We start from the raw sequence: 19,671 nt of genomic DNA, 5'->3' as shown, positions 1-19,671 counted from the left end.
AGAGGGCACTACTTCTCAGCAAAGTTAGGCAGAGTGCAAACAAGTTTTAGGAAATCTGTTCATGTTTATGTCTGAAGTGAAGAGTAACATCATGCAATATTTTTGAATATTAGATTTTTATATCACCAAATCAGTATCAGTATTGGTTTAAAAAACAAAAACAAACCTGTATCGGTCGTAGTTTAGCTGAAACAGGTGAGACTACTATCAAGTTGTTAAAAATACTGACTGTATGTAGAAGATGGATGGAGATCTGAAAGTTGAAGCCAATGTGAAAGCTCTTTTAACCTGTATTCATTAGGTAGTCAGCAGGTGGCGCCTCCTCTGACTGAAGAAAGAAGTTCGGTTTTATAGAAATCCGCCCTGTGACTTCAGCAGATATTTTCCTGGTGAGCTCATAGTGACAACTGCTACTTATAAGACTCACTGAACACAACAAAGCTTGTTTTCTAAATTATGCTCCCGATCGCAGTGAAAGAGGAGAACAAAGCAGAAAGAAATGGCTACTCTATGATCCATCATTTGCTTATTTGCTTATCACGTCCGATTTCAAAACATCAGTGAAAAATGCTCAAATTGAGGCTTCACAACTGGACTTGCTAACCACCATCACGCTGGCTCTGTCACTCTTTTATATACAGTCTACAAGGTTAGAATAGTTGTATCTCAGTGGGGCTTTACAGGCTTTAAAGCCCCACTGAGGTACAACTATTCTTCCTAATCCTGCTTTAACAGAGACTGGGAATCTCTCTGGCATTATCACATGTGCACGGTGCCAGTTTTTCCATCTTCTCCTCTTGCAAACATATTAGATTTCTTATAAACAGTGGAGAAATTAAGAACTGACACACTTTCCAGGAGCTTGAGTGTCTACTAAATCCAGAGAACACAAAGTAAGTAGAGTGAAACGATAAAAAGCCACCTTGGTAAACGGCTTAAGGCTTAATTTAGCTTGTGGAGACAACATCTCCCTGTGTTTGTGTATACGAGTACCTTGTTGATCCAGGTGGTGATTGCATCCTCTGTGTCGTAAGGCAGCTCCTGGATGTGTCCGTCGCCGTTCGATGGTTCGGCTGTGGAGTACCTGTTGATGCAGGACATCACCCTCTCCACGCTCACCATCTCTACGGTGTACGCCATCATCAGGGTGTCTATGAGCGCCAGGTGGGAACTCTGCACAGACACACAGCAGCCAGATCAAGTTAAAAAGGTAAAGTCAGCTACAGATTTGAAATTTTTATTTCATCTTTTTCTTTGAAAGGTTTTCCCAAAAGCAACAGACTGACAACTGGGAATTTTTAAGTGCAAAGTTGCCAAAAAGAGTGTGGGAAAAACAAACAAACCATGAAAGTAATTTATATAAATGGCACATTTGTTTTTAAAAAAATCCACCTCACTTTCACACAGTCTGTCAAACCAGACCAGCTGCTCAGCTGCCTTCTGATCACCATCCGTCTTGCCTTAAGCCATGTAAAACTGCTTCACTGTTAAACGCTGGAAAAAAATACTTATTTTTTTTCTATTAGGCACATTTCGTCCAATTTTGAGTCATTGGCTTTATCTGAGTGGTTAAAAAAGCAACATCAACACCTACACAAAGCTTGACATTCTCCCAGCCTTCCTAGTCCCATTCCAGGCCGGTCAGACCAACAGACCTCCCCTTCCCTTTCCTGTCACACTACAGTCAAAAACATTGTGTGCGTGTGTGTGTGTGCGTGTGTGCGTGTGCGTGTGCGTGTGTGCGTGTGTGAGAGCATATTTGCCTGCTGCTTGCCTCAGCATTGCTCTGTGCGTCCAGCCTAACTAAACAAACATCTAAAATCTGGAGCTCCATGATCGAAGTGACTCAAACTGACAAAAACAAGCAGTGAGGCGCATTGTCTAGCACAGGCCTCTATTCATAACCACAGAGCCACATGCAACAGCCAGTGTGACCAAGTCTTTTCCAAAGAAACAAACTCCTGCTTCAGCGCTATGAGTTTACACTTCCACTGGTGCTCAGAGTCATCACGGCATGTCGTCCTGCCAGTCTAAACATGCAGAGAGGTGCAGGAGTAAAATGAGCTCTGACCTCATGGAAATAAGTGCTGAGATGCTTTGATCAGCTGTACCTGATGTGAGTAAATGCTACTCAAGTTAGCTGTGCTTACGTTGCACACATTAAATACTGTTATGTAGACCAAGTGCTCATACTTATCCAGTGTAAGCTCTGTTCTTGAGTTAGTTAATTTATTATTTAATATGAATCCCAACCCCAACCAACACATCAAAACCAGAAGCTATGCAAACAAACAGAAAAACAGAAGAAGCAGCAGGTTCTCACGCTTACCATGACTTGACAAACATCAGTTATTAAGTTGTTTATATAAACAAATATGTTGTGTAAGCTGGTGCGTCTGAGGATGGTGGCTGGTTTCACCTGCAGCGCATTACACAGGTGCCCAGGATTGTTTGGACAGCTCCAATTTATGATTCTTACCAAACTTATTGAGCCGTTTATGAAAACGTCTGCAGACAGACACTGTTTTCAATTCCTGCAGCTTCAGGATATTGCCAGATGTCTGACATTGTGTGCATTCTCCTCCAGATGTGCTGCAGGACGTCTGGCTGACGGGTGGACAGACGGACGGAGAGAGACGCCAAGCAGCTTAGAGCGAAGCTAAAGAGTGAAATACCGTGATTTAAATGAAACTCGCTGAGCTTTTTCTGTGATTGAAGCTTTTCTTAAGTCATTTACATAAAACTACTAAATCTTTAATATTGGTAAGAGGCTTGGGTAGGTGTGTGCATGAGTGTGTGCAGAGAAGCCACATGAATTTAAATGATTGTGACAAATCACTTATGTTCATTTTTTAAAATAAGGATGTTTTTAAGCTGACATTTTTTTTTATATCAGGAAAAAAAAAAGCACTGACATCCAGCATTTTATTTGTCATATTTTATGGAGAACATTAGTTAAGGCACATAACTCTCTGTAACCTGGTAGGACAGACAACAGTTACTGTAGCTCCCTTTATTCTTTATGGTAATGTAAGACTGCCCATACTGAAGCAGCTCTGTGGTCTATGCAGAGAAACAGAAGCTAATTAAGTCCCTCCCACCGTGGATGGGAAACAATTCTGTTTTCCACTGACTTTGTGGGTCAAAGTAAAACAAAGTTACTGACAGTAACCTGTTAAATGGACGGATGGAAGCCTCGCCATGGCAAAAGTATGGTGGCCCTGAGAGGACTGTAACTTAAGAAAACACCAGAAAATAGAAAAAACTAAAATCGTAAAAGTGCAAAAAACACAAAAGAAGTTAAGTCTCAGTGCAGTGCGTTTGACCCAACTTTTGTCTTCTATATATTTTAGCTTTGTAACAGCTAAAAAGCTTTTTAAAAAGTTAAAAATATTTAGTAATATTTATATTTATATATATATATATATATAAATTATATCAGGCAAAATGCATTTTGTTCAATGCATTTCAGTCCTCCATTGCATAACATGGGTATGACCTTTTTCCCCTCCAGTGGTTTTCAGAGTCTTTACAGTACGCACAGCAGTACCAGCATAGGTCCACACAGGCACATTCCTGGCAGATTAGATGAAGGGCAATTTCTGCTGTTTACCCTGCAGCCTGAGCGATGAAAGATAGTAGCGCGCTGCCCTGATAACTTTCCAGACTTGTAAAATCCTGAGTTGTATCCAGTAAAACCCACTGCAGTGTTTGACATTCAATTCAAATGAATGGCTCCGGTACTCAAAGTGCACTAGAGAGTACCTGACACAATGTGCTCGCACCTACACAGCCACTTAACATTGTTTTAAAGCAGGGCTGGTTTTTTGTCTGAGTGCCCACTAATGCTGCAAGAATAATAGCCGAGCTATCATGTGATGCCTTTTAAATTTATAGTCTATGTACTCAAAGCCTGTGCAGAAATTATAGTCCACGATGTCCATGTGCATGTATGTTGGAGTAATGGGGATGAACATAAAAGTGTGAGCCTGAGAGATGAGGACGAGCAGGACGGGCAGTTTTCAGTCGCTGCTTACATATTTACAGACTGGTCAGATATCCACAGGGGAAAAAAGACGCTACTGTTGATAATGCAACAAGATTTTAAGAGCCATGTGCCGTCTATTATGCCTCCACAAAGACCTTTGTGGTGCGTGTCTGTGCACAGAAAGCACTCACGGTGACAGACACGCCTTATAAGGCTGTGGAGATGGCAGACGCCTGGCATGTAAAGCGTTGCAGTACGCTCGTGCACATTTTCTAACAGGAATTCATCGGTATTCATTCCCACAGCTGTGTGCGTGCGTGTGTCCCTGATCAAAGGCATTTATAGTAAAGCACAAAATACAGCCGAGCAAACAGACAATAAAAGTCGTTCTCCACAAACATCACAAGTGCAGGGACATCTGAGCCCCGCAAGTGGTTGTACTGCACAACTTTACACCTACACGCCTGCCTCTACCCAGATGTGGAGACTGATAGCCGTCTTTCTTTTGCAAACATCTGCAAAAATCTCCAAATTTTTCTGCGTTATTCAACAGAGAGCTGATGGAGGGACACGCCCCTCTGCAGAGAAAAATCAGTTACTGCTCAGGCTCCGTCTCTCACTCTCTCATTTGTCACTTTCTCGTTTCAGTGTTTTAACACTCTGAGGGCGACGAGTCAAAGAGGAATGAGAAAATAAAGCAGGCCTTGTACACGCCACCGGACATCTGACTCCATCTGCTCCACGGAGGTGTGAATTTGAAGACGGGCAATTAAAGGAGCTCTAATTTGTGCGCCAGACGTTCTTTGACTCAGTGTGAGCCCCACCCTCCACAGTGCTGCAGTAGTGCACATCACGTCTTCCTCCCTCCTCTCCTCTAACCCTCCCTCTTCCCCACGTATGCCGCTCCTCTCCTCCTCCGTCATGCCCCCCCTTTTTCCCCCCCCTCCTCCTCCTCCTCTCCCGTCTTTCCAGATGGCCATATTAACACGGGGCCTTTTCCACACATACTCTGGCACACACGTGTCCTCATGACCGCCAGAAAGGCAATACCTCCTTCACATCTTTTCCAAAGCTCTTCCCACACTCACCCTTTCCCCTCTTTTCTTGCTCTACTTTCCTGCTTTTCCTCCTGGACAGCAACCAAATGGCAGCCGCCAAACTACATCTCCCCCACTTTTTCCTCTCGCTCTCTCTATATATCCATTCGGTCTCTGACAAACTGCCACGCTCCCCTCCCTTCCTCCTCCCTCTCCTGACATGAGTTATTCTTCTGTAGCACAGCACTGAGAAAACCATGAGCTCATCATTTTCTCTGCAGATATACCATAACCCAAAATGAAAAGCCTCAACTCTAGTGTGACCGAAATGATCCTGCTGAGTCCATAAATACATACAGATCCTCTGCTTTGCAGAGGCAATCTAATGAAATCACAAGGACACAGAGTAACAATAAGAGCAGACAGATTAACTAATAGCCTGCCGGCACGTCAGACAAATGAAGGTCGATGAGTTAGAGAGTCGATGGGCTCCATTTGTTTACTTAACGACTGTCACTAAATCACCTGAAGCACACAAAGACGGAGGCGTGTGGACACACACCGGTCCTTATGTGCACTTCTACAGGTGTGCAAGGACATGGGGTCATTTAGCGCTGCGGCAACCTTCAAGACAACCTCACTCACGCGCTGAAGGAGGCAAAGAGTACAACCAAACACAGACACGAAAATTCAATTGGCTGCGTAACTTTGAATTACCTCTTGGAGCTGAAAATGAGGGCTAATAAAATTCAGCTACAGCCTGAGAAAAATGCAGCGGCACAGGCAGGCTTAATGAGAAGTGCTAACTGCACCAAAATTCAGGAGAAAATCATCTCTGGCTTCATTTCACGCATTAAGTAGAGTTAACGTGAGGCAAAGACAGAAAGATGAGAAACGCTGAGAGAGGCCGAGAGAGTGAAGGTGGAAGAAGGATGGAGAGGGGTGGAGAGAGAGAGGGAAGGAGAGAGGGAGGGAGGGAGGAGAAGGAAACGGTGCACTGCAATGCAGACACCTTTTGGCGTCAGCAGAAGTGCCCGGGCTCCAGCCGTGCATGTGTTAGCAGTGTGTGTAGATCTGCAGGCATCAACTCACCATCCTATCAGAACTAAAGCAAAATACACTATTGTGAGCTCCTCTCGCAGCTTTTAAAAGGTGACAACATTATTATGGCTTTATATGAGACAATCAATTTGTAGATCAATCGGAAATTATCAATAGTTACTGTCCATCCATCCATCCATTCGCTACCGCTTATCCTTTTCAGGGTCACGGGGGTGCTGGAGCCTATCCCAGCTGTCATAGGGCGAGAGGCGGGGTACACCCTGGACAGGTCGCCAGTCTGTCGCAGGGCTAACACACAAGGACAGACAACCATTCATACTCACATTCACTCGCACATTCACACCTAGTGGCAATTTGGATTATCCAATTAACCTATCCCCACAAGCTGCATGTCTTTGGACGGTGGGAGGAAGCCGGAGTACCCGAAGAGAACCCACGCAAACACGGGGAAAACATGCTCCACACAGAAAGACCCCGGCCTGATGGTGGAATTGAACTCACTTTCCATCCAGTCCAGAATGTAGTTTTGACAGCACACGACTATACGTGTAATATCTCTTAGTGAGGTGACCTGAGTCATGTTTGCGCTGTATTCAGTGGCTAAACAGTGAGGAACGGTTTGCTATAGGAAACCCATCATTAGCCGTTGTTTTACTTGCAAGAAGACAGATCTGCGAGGATGGTTTAACAGTACGACTCATACGTATTCCACATGAGGTTGGCACACAGCAAAGCACACAGTAACAGCCACGGTCATATTAGTGCCAGTATAATTATTTCTAACTGTGTAATCAAATAAAGCTGCTGTCTGGTTAATTGATTAAAATGATGTTTAAAGTCACACATTTCTGCTTCCACTTCCTCAAAGTGAGCAGTGAGGGTTTGCAGGTTTCTCTGTTGTGAATAGTTTTGGAAATTTTGTCAGATAAACCAAACAATTTGAAAATAAATTGGGGCACTGTTTCTGTGCTGTTTGAACATTTTCTACAGGATTTGTGAAAATATGTGAGTAAACAGTCACTATAAACAAAGTATGATACATGTGAGCACATGCGTACATTTGCAGAGATTTAATTGATGTCGTCACCAGAGATGGGCAGTAACGCCTTATTTGTTACTTATAACGCGTTACTGTAATCTGATTACTTTTTTCAAGTAACGAGTAAAGTAAGGGATTACTATCGCAAAAACGGTAATTAGATTACCGTTACTTTCCCGTTAGTGCGTTACTAAAACCGTGATTTTTTGCGAGAATGTCTCATGACAGTGACGTAAGCGAGTGTGACGTTCGTGACAACAGCTGTGTGCAGATCAGCAATGGATCATATATCGAGTGCGGGAGAGAGTATGAGCGTGCAGCGTTTAACGCGTGGAAGTACTGACCTTACTTTGAGTTTGATTCCATAAAAAGTGACAAAAATATTAGCGTCCGTTGTGCGTGGGAAGAAAACTTCTTTTTACAGCGAAAAAAACCCCTAAACTTCCAACCAAGCACCGAGTGCGCTACGACGTAACGGGAAACTCACAGAGAAACGCTGCACCAGGGTAAACCTCCGCCTACCCTACTCCTGCTTTACAGGTGAAAATAGAGCAACAGGACCACTGAGTCTTTTATTATTTTATTTATTTTCTGCTGTGTTTTACTTGCATCTATTTGAAAGACTGAGTGTAAACACACAAAAACAATATTTTTATTTTATGTGCTGGAATGTGCAGAAAATAGGTTTAAATATTAAACAAATTTCTTCCAGTCAGAGAATGTTGCATATAATTTAATTTCTGCTTGATGCATGAAGTTAAAAGGTTAAAACTAATGAAACAAGTTTTAAAAAGAGACTTTTCCATTTAATTACATTTTGTATGATGGATTATGCAGAAAAAGTAGACTTGGGCTGAAAGATCTATTGCTTTATCACCTATTCAGGTTGTAAATCGTGTTTTTAAAAAGTAACTAAGTAATTAATTACTTTTGGGGAAGTAATCAGTAATTAGTTACTGATTACTTTTTTCAAGCAACTTGACCAACACTGGTCATCACACATTTCACACATAACGCCTACACGGATAATACCATATTTGGATCTTTGGATTTTAAATGTGAATCCACACATGCTTTGAAATCCAAAAGATGTCGCTGTCCACGCTCATGAAAAACATCTAACGAATAAATGCTCATTGAGGCAGAGAAATCCTTCTGTGTCACCTACTTTTTCACTGAACTCATTCAGGCATTCTGCCAAAAACATCTCCACTCACCATGTTTATGGGTGTGCTGGTCAGATCCCTCTCTGTGACCAGTCTGTCCTTGTCTGTGACGTACAGGCCTTTCTGGGCCAGCGCCTGAATGACAGCATTGTGTCCCAGTAACGGTTTGACAGCATCGCTGCGGAGGATCAGGCTTCCCGCCCGGCAGTAGAGCTCTGCAGACTGAAGCAGGCAGGCGACCGGAGGCTTCAGGTGCTCCTGGTTGTATTGGTCCCTGTAGAAAGGCTCAGCCAGCTCCTCTGGCACTGCATCTGAGGGGAAATACAGAAACAGAAAATGAGACAGGTCAAAGTTCGCACCTGCAGTTCCTCATATGGCCACTTGAGACCATTCTACTTTTACAGCAGAAATAAACAAATCAAATTCAGTTTTGGTCTTCATGAAGCTGCACAGGACGGTTATTTCCTTTTATTTCCACAGATCTTACTCATTTAAATTATATTATGCTAATATAATTAAGACCATAGCCACCTACAGAGACAGGTGGGTGTGGAAACAGGTGACTGGAGCTACTAGCTGTCTGCTAATGCATGCTCACTGAACAGGACCTCTCAGCTCTCTCTGTTCTGTGTCAGTGCTTCACAAATTATAGCATCCCATGTGGTTCATTTTACTAACAGGCCATTCAGGAAGTCTGTGCTCCGGGTTTGTTTTTTTAAATAGTGAATACCTAGTAGCTCTGCGTCTGTGCGATGCACCCATACAGGCTACGGATGTACCTTGCTAACCCAAAAAACAAGATGATGATGGACAACATGCCAAAGTCGTTAACACAAATATGCAATAATGGCAGCAACTCAATGAATTTAGCCATGCAGACATGGTCCGAGCACCGAATGGGGAAGAAAGGTGATTTAAGAGACCCTGAACGAGGCATGCGCCTCTTTTGACCACAGCGAACCCATCGTCTGACGACTGTTTCCAGCACGATAACAAAACTCAAATCATCTCAAACTGGCTTCTTGAACACGACAATGACCTCACTGTACTCAAACGACCTCCACAGTTACCAGTTCTCTGCCCAACAGAGCGCCTTCAGAATGTGCTGGAACTGGAGATTCACATCATGGATGTGCAGCGAACAACTGTGTGACGCTATTGTGTCAACATGGAGCAAAATCTGAGGAACGTTTCTGTCCAACTTTCACCTTTAACCTTGTTGAATCTACGCCACGAAGGATTTGAACAGTCCCGAAGGCATCAATGCTAAGAAACAATCACACAGAGAATCAAACAGATAATAAAAATGAAACCTGAATTTTACGCTCTGCTTTTCCCGTCTTTGCTACAATTCGCTACACTCTAACACACCGACACTCACAAACTTTCAGAATGTAATCAACACATATGTCAGGAGGACTACTGCATGTCCAATTCAGAGCCTGTGTTAGTGTTGGTGGAAGTGTGTGTTACAAAGCATGAAGCACCTTCTAATCCTGTTACCTCATCCTGTAAATCTGATTTGAAGAAAATAGCCAAACAGAAACAGACACACACACACACAAAACAGCTTCTCGAAGTCGCTCACTCCGGATCCTTTTCACCCTACTATGCTGTTGTTAACCACAGGTTGTGACTCACAGCTGAACTAGTCATTAATCTATCACTGAATGACATACATACTGCGCATATGAACTTCCATCCCACAGGCATGACTTTCAGACAAGACGCCTGTATAAGAATGTGTGTGCATGTGTGTGTGACACACTTTTAAAAGACTGTGTGCTTCAATACACGTGTATTCCTGGTGTGTAGGGTCATTTCCTCTCTGCCTGCGTCTGAATCACCCTGAGGAAAACAAAGGACACTGAAGGAATCCATCTTAAAGGTACAGCTTTCCTCTTCGAAACAAGAAAAACAGTGTGGAAGAAAAAGCTTTACCAAACAACTTTTTAAAAAAATCAAATATGTAAAGCTCAGTGCAGGGAAAAAAAACTCTATTAGGCTTGTGATCAAACCTCAGCAGTTTTCCAGTGGCTGTGGTTAGCACAAGCCTCCCTGTGCTTCGACAGCGGGTGATGAAAAGAGATATTTAAAGCAACAGGCAGATGTTAAACGGCTCCATAACAAGCCCTCCTGCATCCAGCCTCAGCGTTCAAAAATCAGTCGAGTTTTTATAAGAAGTATAAAGTTGATTAGCAGAGAGGAGCTCACATCACTGTGACTTTGGTGTCTGATAGTTACACTTTTGTTTGAACTGTTTAGCTGCACTCCACACAAAGAGCTGTGACAACGATCTTGGATAATAATGCTTTCTGTGTCACTTTAAAGTCCTAAAGAAATCACATGACCTTTTACACTTAAAGGTCAATAAAACAATTAAACAAGGAGCTAGAGCAGGCTAGGACGAAGAGCCCCGCTTTTGTAGAGTTCATGAAAATTTGCCTGGTCAAGTAAAAACTCTCTCCTTTGTGTTGGCCATCAAAGAGGAAACAGACAGGAAGTAGCTGCCACAGGAAGTCCACATGGAGAAGACTGCTCCCCTGGAGACCTCTGGGATTACCGCTCAGCAGCGTTTATATCTGCTGGCTTAGAGCTCTACGTTTAAATAGAATACATATTAGTTTCACTGGGTCTCGTAACTAGTTTAGTGCTCATCTTGATTATTAGTAGTCCCTTTAAACCTTTAAAGACTTCTTTGGTCATTTGTGTAAAAACAACACTGACATCTTGTTTGAAAACTGTTGGTGAATGCATAAGCTACCAGACATGGAGCACCAAGAACACTCACGTTATGTTCCTGTCGATGTGGTGGATGTAAGTCTAACATCTATGGTCTCAACAACTCCGCTCGTTACATGTCAGATATCATCAAGTTTCTGATGTAGTAGCTGGGGAGCGCATTTACACTGGAGCACCTAAAATAAGGTCAACTAAAGGCCAGTAACACCCACGAGCACCTAGAGAACCAAACTCGGTGCTTCTCGTTATCCAGAACATCCTTGAATACTCTATTCTATTAATAGTTAGCACTGTGGCCGTGCTGCTGAAAAACTCGGGCGACCTTTGTTGTTTTAAGTTCATCTGATGCCAACAGGGAGCTCTCAAAAGTGCTCTAAGATTTATTTCACACACACACTAATCACAAACTCTGTTGCTGATCTTTTCAGCTCATGTGATATCAGTCTGCAGCTTTAAAAAGGATAGATTTTCAGGGTTGTATGTATTTAGACACATATATGGCATGCAGATCCATTTCTCTGAAGTTGGGGCACAAACTTTAAACTGATGGGAACAGAGCTGTTCCCACTGAGCACCACCGGACTCAAGCCATAGCTCATGCTTCCTATCTAGGCCAAACAGGACTCTGAGGACCGGTTATGAATTGGGCCACAGTTCTCGCCGGTGCTGGGAGCTGAAACTGTGTCACCGGAGGCACGGAGGGAGAAAAAAACCCCACCAAAGTGGCAGCAGCAGCATGCTGCAACAGCCGCAGGGTCCTGCACAACCAAGCTTGGCCTTCTCACACGCTACTATCCTGCATGTCTCTCCACCATGTCATTGCTCCTGAGGCTGAAGAAAAGTAACGTAGTGCTCACATTGGTAAACGCTGTAAGATCAATGAGGTCTGCCTCATTGTCTGTCTGTGTAGTGTCCACGCAGATGTTAAAAGACTTCATTAACAGCTGGATGAACCTCTGGGCTCAGACGATGCTGGAATTGCTCCGTCTTTATGAGGCCGAGATGTTTCACAGAGAACAAGAGACAGGCTAACGCTGAGGTACACACACATGCTGTCACATATACAGACAGAGATCCACATGAAAACACCACCATGACAGAAGAAGCTACAGCTAACACTGGGCTGCCTGGAACCTGTGAGCTCTAAGCAGCTGTTAGACACAGAGAATCATTTCAGGAGGAGATATGAAAAAAATTCATTATAATCATTTAAATGTTTTTTCCACTAAGTAAATGTGAAGAAACTCATGTGTTTATGGGTTCTTTGCCATTTTTCTTCACTTTATGTAATGATAAAATTAAAGCTTTGGCACAACCTTTGGGTTTAATAATCATTAGTCAACATTTATCAGATGGCCTGATGTAGAGAAAAGCAAGTTTGCCATGATTAAAAACACAATTAGCCAAAGCAGAAGAGTCTGTGCATGGTTCAGCCCACTGATTACTTCAATGATCATATTTTATGCATGTGAATAAATGCACGTGTGCATTTTATTTATAATCCATTCTTCCGGGGAGTATTTTGATTTTTTTTTTCTTTTAAGACCAAACTATTATTCTCTTAATATACCAACAAGTTACAGTCCTAAACTGAAGTTATGAGCAGAAGCTGATCCGATCTGTCCAACCTGACTTCTGCTATTGGGAATAATTAGCAGCAGGTCAGCAAAAGGTTAAACCAATAATCCTGAACCAATAGTGGAGGGACACAGTGAGGCTGATATGACATATGGACTGACTTTAGAAACCCAGCCTAATGTAACCAGGAGAGACATTATTATGGGCTCCAGCTAGTTTAAGCCTTCATATAGACTCCAGGTTAGTGTGCGGTTAAATAGGACTTTGAATGGGAAATAATGGGAAGATTTCTTGCCCTAATAACGAGGTTTAATTGTGTTTGTCTGTCACAGTGAGAGTCTGATTACAGGATGCTGTTTACAAAACAGTCTCACTTGCACACCCTCCGGTCCGACACGACAGCAGGCCTTATTATTACACATGTTAGATAATTATCTTAACAGCGTTTTCCACTATTCTCATCCAAAAAATAAATTTAAAAAAAAGGGAAAGGAGGAGCGAGGCACCACCTACCCGAGCCGAAAGCCTTGGCCACCAGCCACGTCAGGCTGCATGATATCTTGGCCCTGGTGAAGTCGTAGTGATCGAAGCTCTTGATGGCAGGGACGATGAAGGTCCGTCTCATCCCTCTGTCATCTGCCGCATCTCCCATTGTTTCACTGTGAGGGACCCGCTGCTTTACTGCTGCTGCTGGAGGCTCAGTCTGCAGGAGTTCCTCCTGACTGCGGATAACATCCCGTCCAGAGGAATTCAATGCACCAAAATTTCCTTCTCCCAAAAAACCGAAAAGAATCAAAGGGAGAAAAAACCCAACAACTTTGGCCTGGTTTCTGAGAGCACGACGAGTTGGAAATTAAACGGCGCCCCTCGGTTCATATGAGCTCCATCCTCAGCGTTACGTTTCCGTGATAGCCTTAAACCCTGGCAGCACGGCGCAGTTTAGTGGCAGGATTTCTGAAGATTTCCTCCATTCCCTGACATTACTATCCTCCGGTCTCCCGACATAACGGAGCAGCTGTGTGGCACGGGAGGAGCGCTAGAGCCCGGCACCACGGGGCACTTCCCCGGTCACACCGAGTTGGCTGTTAGTGTTCATGCCGCTCTCCTTCTTCTTCTTTTTCCCCTTTCCTAACTGTTTTCTCACCCTCTGTATCTCGGCGGCGTCTCCCCTGCGCTTTTCCTGCCGCACTGATCGGAGGATGGAGCGCACTGCGCACGCGCGATCCACCCACCCAGTCTGCTCAGTCCTGACAGGAGTCGCCACAGTGTAATATAAACCAAGGTGGAGTTAACTAAATCCCAGATGTTGTTTCCAAGGAGAAATACACTTCCAGCTAGTTCAACATGTTCTCCTAATGCTGTGAGGCCAGCTTATAGGAAGGCGATCCGCAGTTCACTGAAGTGTTAGGAGATGAGGACAGAATTGTTAGCATCCCACCTCAAAAATGTGCTTAAAATATTCAATCAGTGGTGTGCACAGAGTCTCCCACAGTGTGATGTTATAGTACGACCGTCTGTCGCTCGCTACAGACATAGTATCATGTTACATACTGTTGGCATCCTTACAAAATGTACACAGAAACCTGACAATGTGATGTGGAAGAAAATTTATAATCAGAAGAAGGCTCTGGGCTTCTTCTCAGTTGGCTCAGTGGGTAGATTGGGTCATCTAACAATTGAAAGGTCAGTGGATTGATCTGTTGCTTCTCCAGTCCACATACCCAAGTATTCTCGGGCAACATACAGAGCCTCAGGTCCAAACTGGGAGCTGGTTTCATGGCAGCCTGAAAGCTTAAGTCTTTGCCTCCCATTCTACTTTTAGAAACTCGAGGAACCACAGGTAAGCCCACAGTCTGAAAGCAAAGCGCTCTATTAGACTTACGTGATAGAATGGCATCTTTAAGATATGTGACCTTCAGACCATTCAGGACTCTGTATGTGAGGAGAGGGACTTCAAAGCTACCTCTGGATATTACAAAGGCAGATAAAGAGAGATCCTAACATGAAAAGCATACGATCTCTCTTTCTAGTTTCTGTCAGCACTCTTACTTACATTTGAAACCAGCTGGATGATTGTTGTTGGGACCTCACAGTAATAAGAAATTACAATAATCCAGCCTGGAGGAAATGTGGGTTTTTCAGCATCACTCTGAGACAGGATGCTCATAACTTTGACAATATTGTACAGAAGAAAGAAGACAGTCCCAGTACACCACCACCACCGTCTGCTGCCTCATAATAAACGCCAAGAAGAATTATCAGCTTTTCAACATTTTGTTTGAAAACTGAAAATAGAGAACATATAAATAGAATTAATAGCAGAAATGCTGCATTAGATTTCAGTGCCCGGTGAATATACGTGATGCGACACAACTCACATGCTAATAATCAACATTTTGATTTTGACTGTGTGGAAATGATGTGAGAATTATCATTATCTTCAATTTATTTAAAATAAATTTATATCACAATAAAGTGCAAAAAGCAAATGTTTCTCATAACCTTCTGAAGTATGTCAGTGGTCCAAAGCTTACGGAATAAAATTCTTACATGACAGAAGTTCAGGTCATAACAACTTGAGATGCTTTCTTAGCAATTGAGACTGAGGATCAGTCACAGAAGACAAAAGTACCATGAAATAAAGCACAGATGTGTTTGATAAAGACATCATCATCACCATCAGTAAACCCTTTGATATTACATCAGAAAATGTGACACACAAGGAGAACTTAAATGAAATATCAATGACACTAACAGTAAATCTATATAAAAAAAAGAACAAGAAGAATCAGCAGAACTAAAAAGACATCTGGAAATGTACGTTTCTTTTGAAAGGTTTTAAAAGTTTTCCCTGGTAGTTTGTTTTGACATGAATATGACCCGATCAGCAAGTTCTTTAAAATCATCTTTCCAACCAATCGCCGTTTGTCAACAAGTTGCTTCTTGTTGCATTTTTTTCCCCTTCATTTCAACTTAATCATCATCCAAATGTTACACATCTGTTCCAAAGTTTACACAGCAATTTCCTCCCCTCCCCACCAACCAGTCCTGCAGGTGGCTGCCCTTCCCTGAGCCTGGTTCTGCTTTTTCTTCTCACAGTCACCAAGTACTTGCTCAGAGGGGGTCGTCTGATTGTTGGGGTTTTCTCTCTGTTATTGTAGGGTCTTTACCTTACTGTATAAAGCACCTCGAGGCGGCTGTTGTTGTGTTTTGGCGCTATATAAGTAAAACTGAATTGAATTGAACTGATTACATTTGGCCATACTCAAATCAGCACTTGAGATGAATATGGAAATTATATTAAAATTACTTTTTGGACAGTGACTATGCGAGATGACTGCAGTCATGGGAATGGATGAGAAGTGTGTAAGAGTGCTGCACCCTAGTGTCTGCAAAGAGCTCATACAGCTGAAGAGGTTAAAAAGGAAGCCTCTCTTATTAGTCAGTAGATGGCACTCCTATGCCAATTATACCATAAAATGGCCCTGCTCTGTTCAGCATACTTTATCACTACTACACTGTTTTCATGTACTTAATGGCTCTTTTGCTGCTCTATTGGGATTTCTTTCGCTGACAGGTTTGATTGCACTGACGTAAACTACAGCAAATAAATTCCTCATAGTGGTCGTTACAGCTTTAACACTTTAGTGTTCAGGAAAAACATGAATACTTCTTTCATTCTCAGCATATAAACTGATGCCACACGTGCCATAAAATGTCCAGCTTCACTGCTCCCCCTTTGTTTAATTGGAATCCTCCCTGTTTGCATTTCCTCCCAAATCCACATTCATTCGAGAGTCGTTACCAATCATAATGTAGTTAGCATTTTCAATATGAATGTTTGGCTGTGGGTGCCACGCAGCCGTCGGGGGCCCTGGTCGAAGGTTTGGTTCTACCGAGATTGTCAGATTGCTTATTTTATTTAAATGCTTCATTGTCTGTTTCTGAGCTTTCTCCTGTTTCCAGATCCATCTCTGTTTTTTAATTTTTGCAGGCAACAATGACTTTTGGATCTTTTTCTCAAAGTTCTTTCTCTCTTCAAGTGGATTCACTCCCTGCAGCACCATAGGCATATCCTGTTTGGGCATGCAGTTCTCTCGTGGCAGCAGAGGGATCACAGTGTTGCACTTATGTGCCTTGTTTATAGAGTTGACGAGGGCAGCGTTCGCCTTTAGATCCAGCATGGAAGTGTTGAAGTTGCGGGTAAGCAGCAGCAGGGTGAAGGCTGAGTTGTTGATGGCGTCCTCCATGCTCTTTATAGTGGTCTTTCCGGCGATGGAAAAGTCAGAGAAAGTCGCACCTTCAAATTCACCACCAATGACTGCTTCTATTTTCTCCTTTATGCTTTCGGCCATATCTGAATCTTCCGGTGCATGCAAGATAACAAATGCATAAAATATTTCTTCTTCCTCTTCTTCCACAGCTTTGCTTTCATGTATTTCTCCAGGAACACTCGTCTTCGGTAGTTTAGGACTTGGCGTTTTTGTTTGATTGTCTGATTTCGTGTCACTCTCATTGCTCACTAGTGATGCTGCTGCTGCTGCGCCATACTTACTTGAGTCTTGTTTTGGGTCAAATGGAGGAGATCCAGTGGTCTTAGGCTGAGCTTCAGATGACTGAGGTGGCTCGGTCACATTTTGTGCTCTGTTTTCTTTAACGCTGAGGACGGGAGGATTCGATTTGGGGTTTCCTGGGTTCCCTGGAGAGGTTCTGTGTGCTTGAAACAAGATTGTTGAGGGCATACTTATCTCCAGATGAGTAGGGTAAGAGGGCATTGAGGGGAGATTTGCACTGAGGGGGCTGGGAAGAGATGAAGCTGATGAAACCTGAGATTTTTCCACGCTACTGAGAAGATTGGAGTCAGGCTCTGCCTTCTGATCACTGGAGGGGGACATCCACTCTGCACACTCAGGCCCACAGACATTTTTAGCTTCCTCCAGGAATTTATAGTTGTATAGTTCCAGGTCATTACCATTTCTTGTTTTTACGCAGTCACTAGAAAGAGCTCGCTTGTATGCCAGATTTCTCAGCAGTGGATCACACAGCCTCTGCTCTGTCAAAACTTTAAAAACATGAGCCAGCTCTGCCAACGATTCTCCCGTTAAAGCTTCAAAGAGACCGCAATGAGATCCAAAATCTTCTAAATTGCCTCCTCTCATCTGACACTTCTCGGCCACATGCTTAGCGAGGGAGCTGTCCGTCAACATCTGGAGTTTGTCGAGAGCTTCCACCTCCTTGTGGAGGACGATGAGACACAAGGCGTGTATGATTTTATCTTCAGGAGAGTCACCCAACTGGAATGTCAGACTAAGGAGTCGTTCTGAAGGTGTCTTAACAAGAAGGTCAAAGACATCCCTCAGTCCTGTCCCATGGTTGGCTCGGCTCTCGAGACTCATTTTCAACTTCACCTGTGAGCCAGCGTGTAACAAAGTCGATAGGATCACATGTGACTGTCGAGCATAACCATTCTCAGTTCTTCAGGGACTTGAGTTGCTGAAGAAGTACCGTTTCCTGTATGTTCCTCTTTCTTTAGGCATAAAAAAAGAAAACCTGTCAGAAATCACAGAGCTAACACGTGGTCACAACATGTTGTGCTTCAACTGTATTCAAAAAGTAACTTCAATGAATTTTAATACATCAAGCTTAGCATTTTGTCTCCCTCTTGTGATCTTTCATTATTCGTCTTTGGATTATGTTCTGTAGAGGTAAAATAAACTTTCATCTGATCATTTTGGACTAAAACAACGGAAATCAGGACCAGCATCATGTTCCAAAAGCTATGACTGAGCTATGTGTGTGTTTCTAGCTCAGAATAAGGAAGTCCCAAAGAGTGCTTTTCTGCTTCAGTTAAGTTTTCAGATAGAAACTTTTTTATCTTAAAATCCAAAAACAAGGCTCCGAGAGACCGATGATTCCTCAGAATAACCCTAGCCTCAATAAGTCTCATCAAACTTCTACACTAAACTTTTCCAGTGAACGTACCTGCTGAAGTTGTAGGCCTCTGCCAGCCTGAAGTAATTTTGGAGGACATACTGATGATGTCACAGCTTGCGAAGTACAGGAGCTCAAGAGGGACAAAAGACTGAAGCAGGAAGAAGCCTCAATCCCAACTGAGACTACGGCTCTCCCGTGGGTTCTCCATATTACAGAGCTGTACCATCCTTAAGAGACTCTATTTATAATGTAAACATTTAACACTTTAACATGTATTTTCATATAGTATGGTAACTTTTTCATACAGTTTGAATCTGCCAAGAAGACAAAGAAAAAAAGATCTCTTCTTGCGGGGAAGTGTGGAAGTCTTGAGCACAATGGGCGTGCAAGAGAGGAGGAATTCTGGCATTTTCCCCTCTCGGCTGAGAGGCAAGTGTATTTTTATCCTCAGAGGAAACCTCCAACCCTGTATTTACCAGGGGTGGGGTCACACCAGGCACACTGAAAACCAAGATCAAGTCCTTCAATGCAGCGCAGACACAGAGCCTCTCTGTTCTGAGTGCAGAGAGCGGTATGTGATATGTTTACTGCACGTAACCATTTCTGAAGGATTAATGTGACTCTATAGGAAGTGTGGTTTTTATGCCTTCCTTAAATATCTCAAGACTGGAATTTCAGTTTCTTTATGGAATAAGACACATAGCACACACACGCACACGCACGCGCACGCACACGCGCGCACACACACACACACACACACACACACACCCTCCTCTGTAACTGACAGCAAGCCAAGAAAACCAAAATCAAGAAACCATATGAATGATACATTTAATCTACACTCACTGGCCACTTTATTAGGTACACTTTGCTAGTACTGGGTTGGGCCCTCTTTTGCCTTAAGAACAACCTTTATTCTTCATGATACAGGTTCAACAATGTCCTCGAAATAGTCCTCAGAGATCCACCGCAGGACTGAAGTGTGGTTACTGTGGAGGCCTTTTGAGTACAGTGAACTCGCTGAAACCAGTTTGAGAAGAAGCCATCGGAAAATGGGTACACTGCAGTCATAAAAGGATGGCCATGGTTAGCAAGAACAGTCAGACTGTGGTGTTTAAAAGATGC

General features: G+C 43.1%; 2 protein-coding genes across 2 annotated transcripts in view; both read right to left on the bottom strand.

The window, feature by feature from the left end:
- The window catches only part of camsap2b (calmodulin regulated spectrin-associated protein family, member 2b), a 33,694-nt gene extending 19,839 nt beyond the window's left edge, over positions 1-13,855 (bottom strand). Inside the window, exons 1-3 of the mRNA XM_040013957.1 lie at positions 13,126-13,855; positions 8,344-8,603; positions 994-1,173 (exon numbers count right to left, since the gene is read on the bottom strand). Of these exons, the coding sequence (XP_039869891.1) occupies positions 994-1,173; positions 8,344-8,603; positions 13,126-13,264 (579 nt within the window). The 5' untranslated portion in view covers positions 13,265-13,855. The remainder of the gene's footprint in view (positions 1-993; positions 1,174-8,343; positions 8,604-13,125) is intronic.
- A 1,185-nt stretch (positions 13,856-15,040) lies between these two features.
- Positions 15,041-18,714, bottom strand: ticam1 (toll-like receptor adaptor molecule 1). Its single transcript, XM_040021876.1, has 2 exons — positions 18,595-18,714; positions 15,041-18,139 (listed from the first exon to the last, which is right to left on the bottom strand). Exon 2 carries the CDS (start codon positions 18,006-18,008, stop codon positions 16,356-16,358), a length of 1,653 nt encoding a protein of 550 aa, XP_039877810.1. The 5' UTR covers positions 18,009-18,139; positions 18,595-18,714; the 3' UTR covers positions 15,041-16,355.
- Between the last annotated feature and the right edge of the window lie 957 nt (positions 18,715-19,671).

This window comes from Simochromis diagramma, unplaced genomic scaffold, assembly GCF_900408965.1.
Source record: "Simochromis diagramma unplaced genomic scaffold, fSimDia1.1 OVJJ01000205.1, whole genome shotgun sequence".
In the NCBI taxonomy this organism is placed as follows: domain Eukaryota; kingdom Metazoa; phylum Chordata; class Actinopteri; order Cichliformes; family Cichlidae; genus Simochromis; species Simochromis diagramma.
Note: the sequence above shows the minus strand (reverse complement) of the source record. Positions and strands in the feature narration are given on the sequence as shown.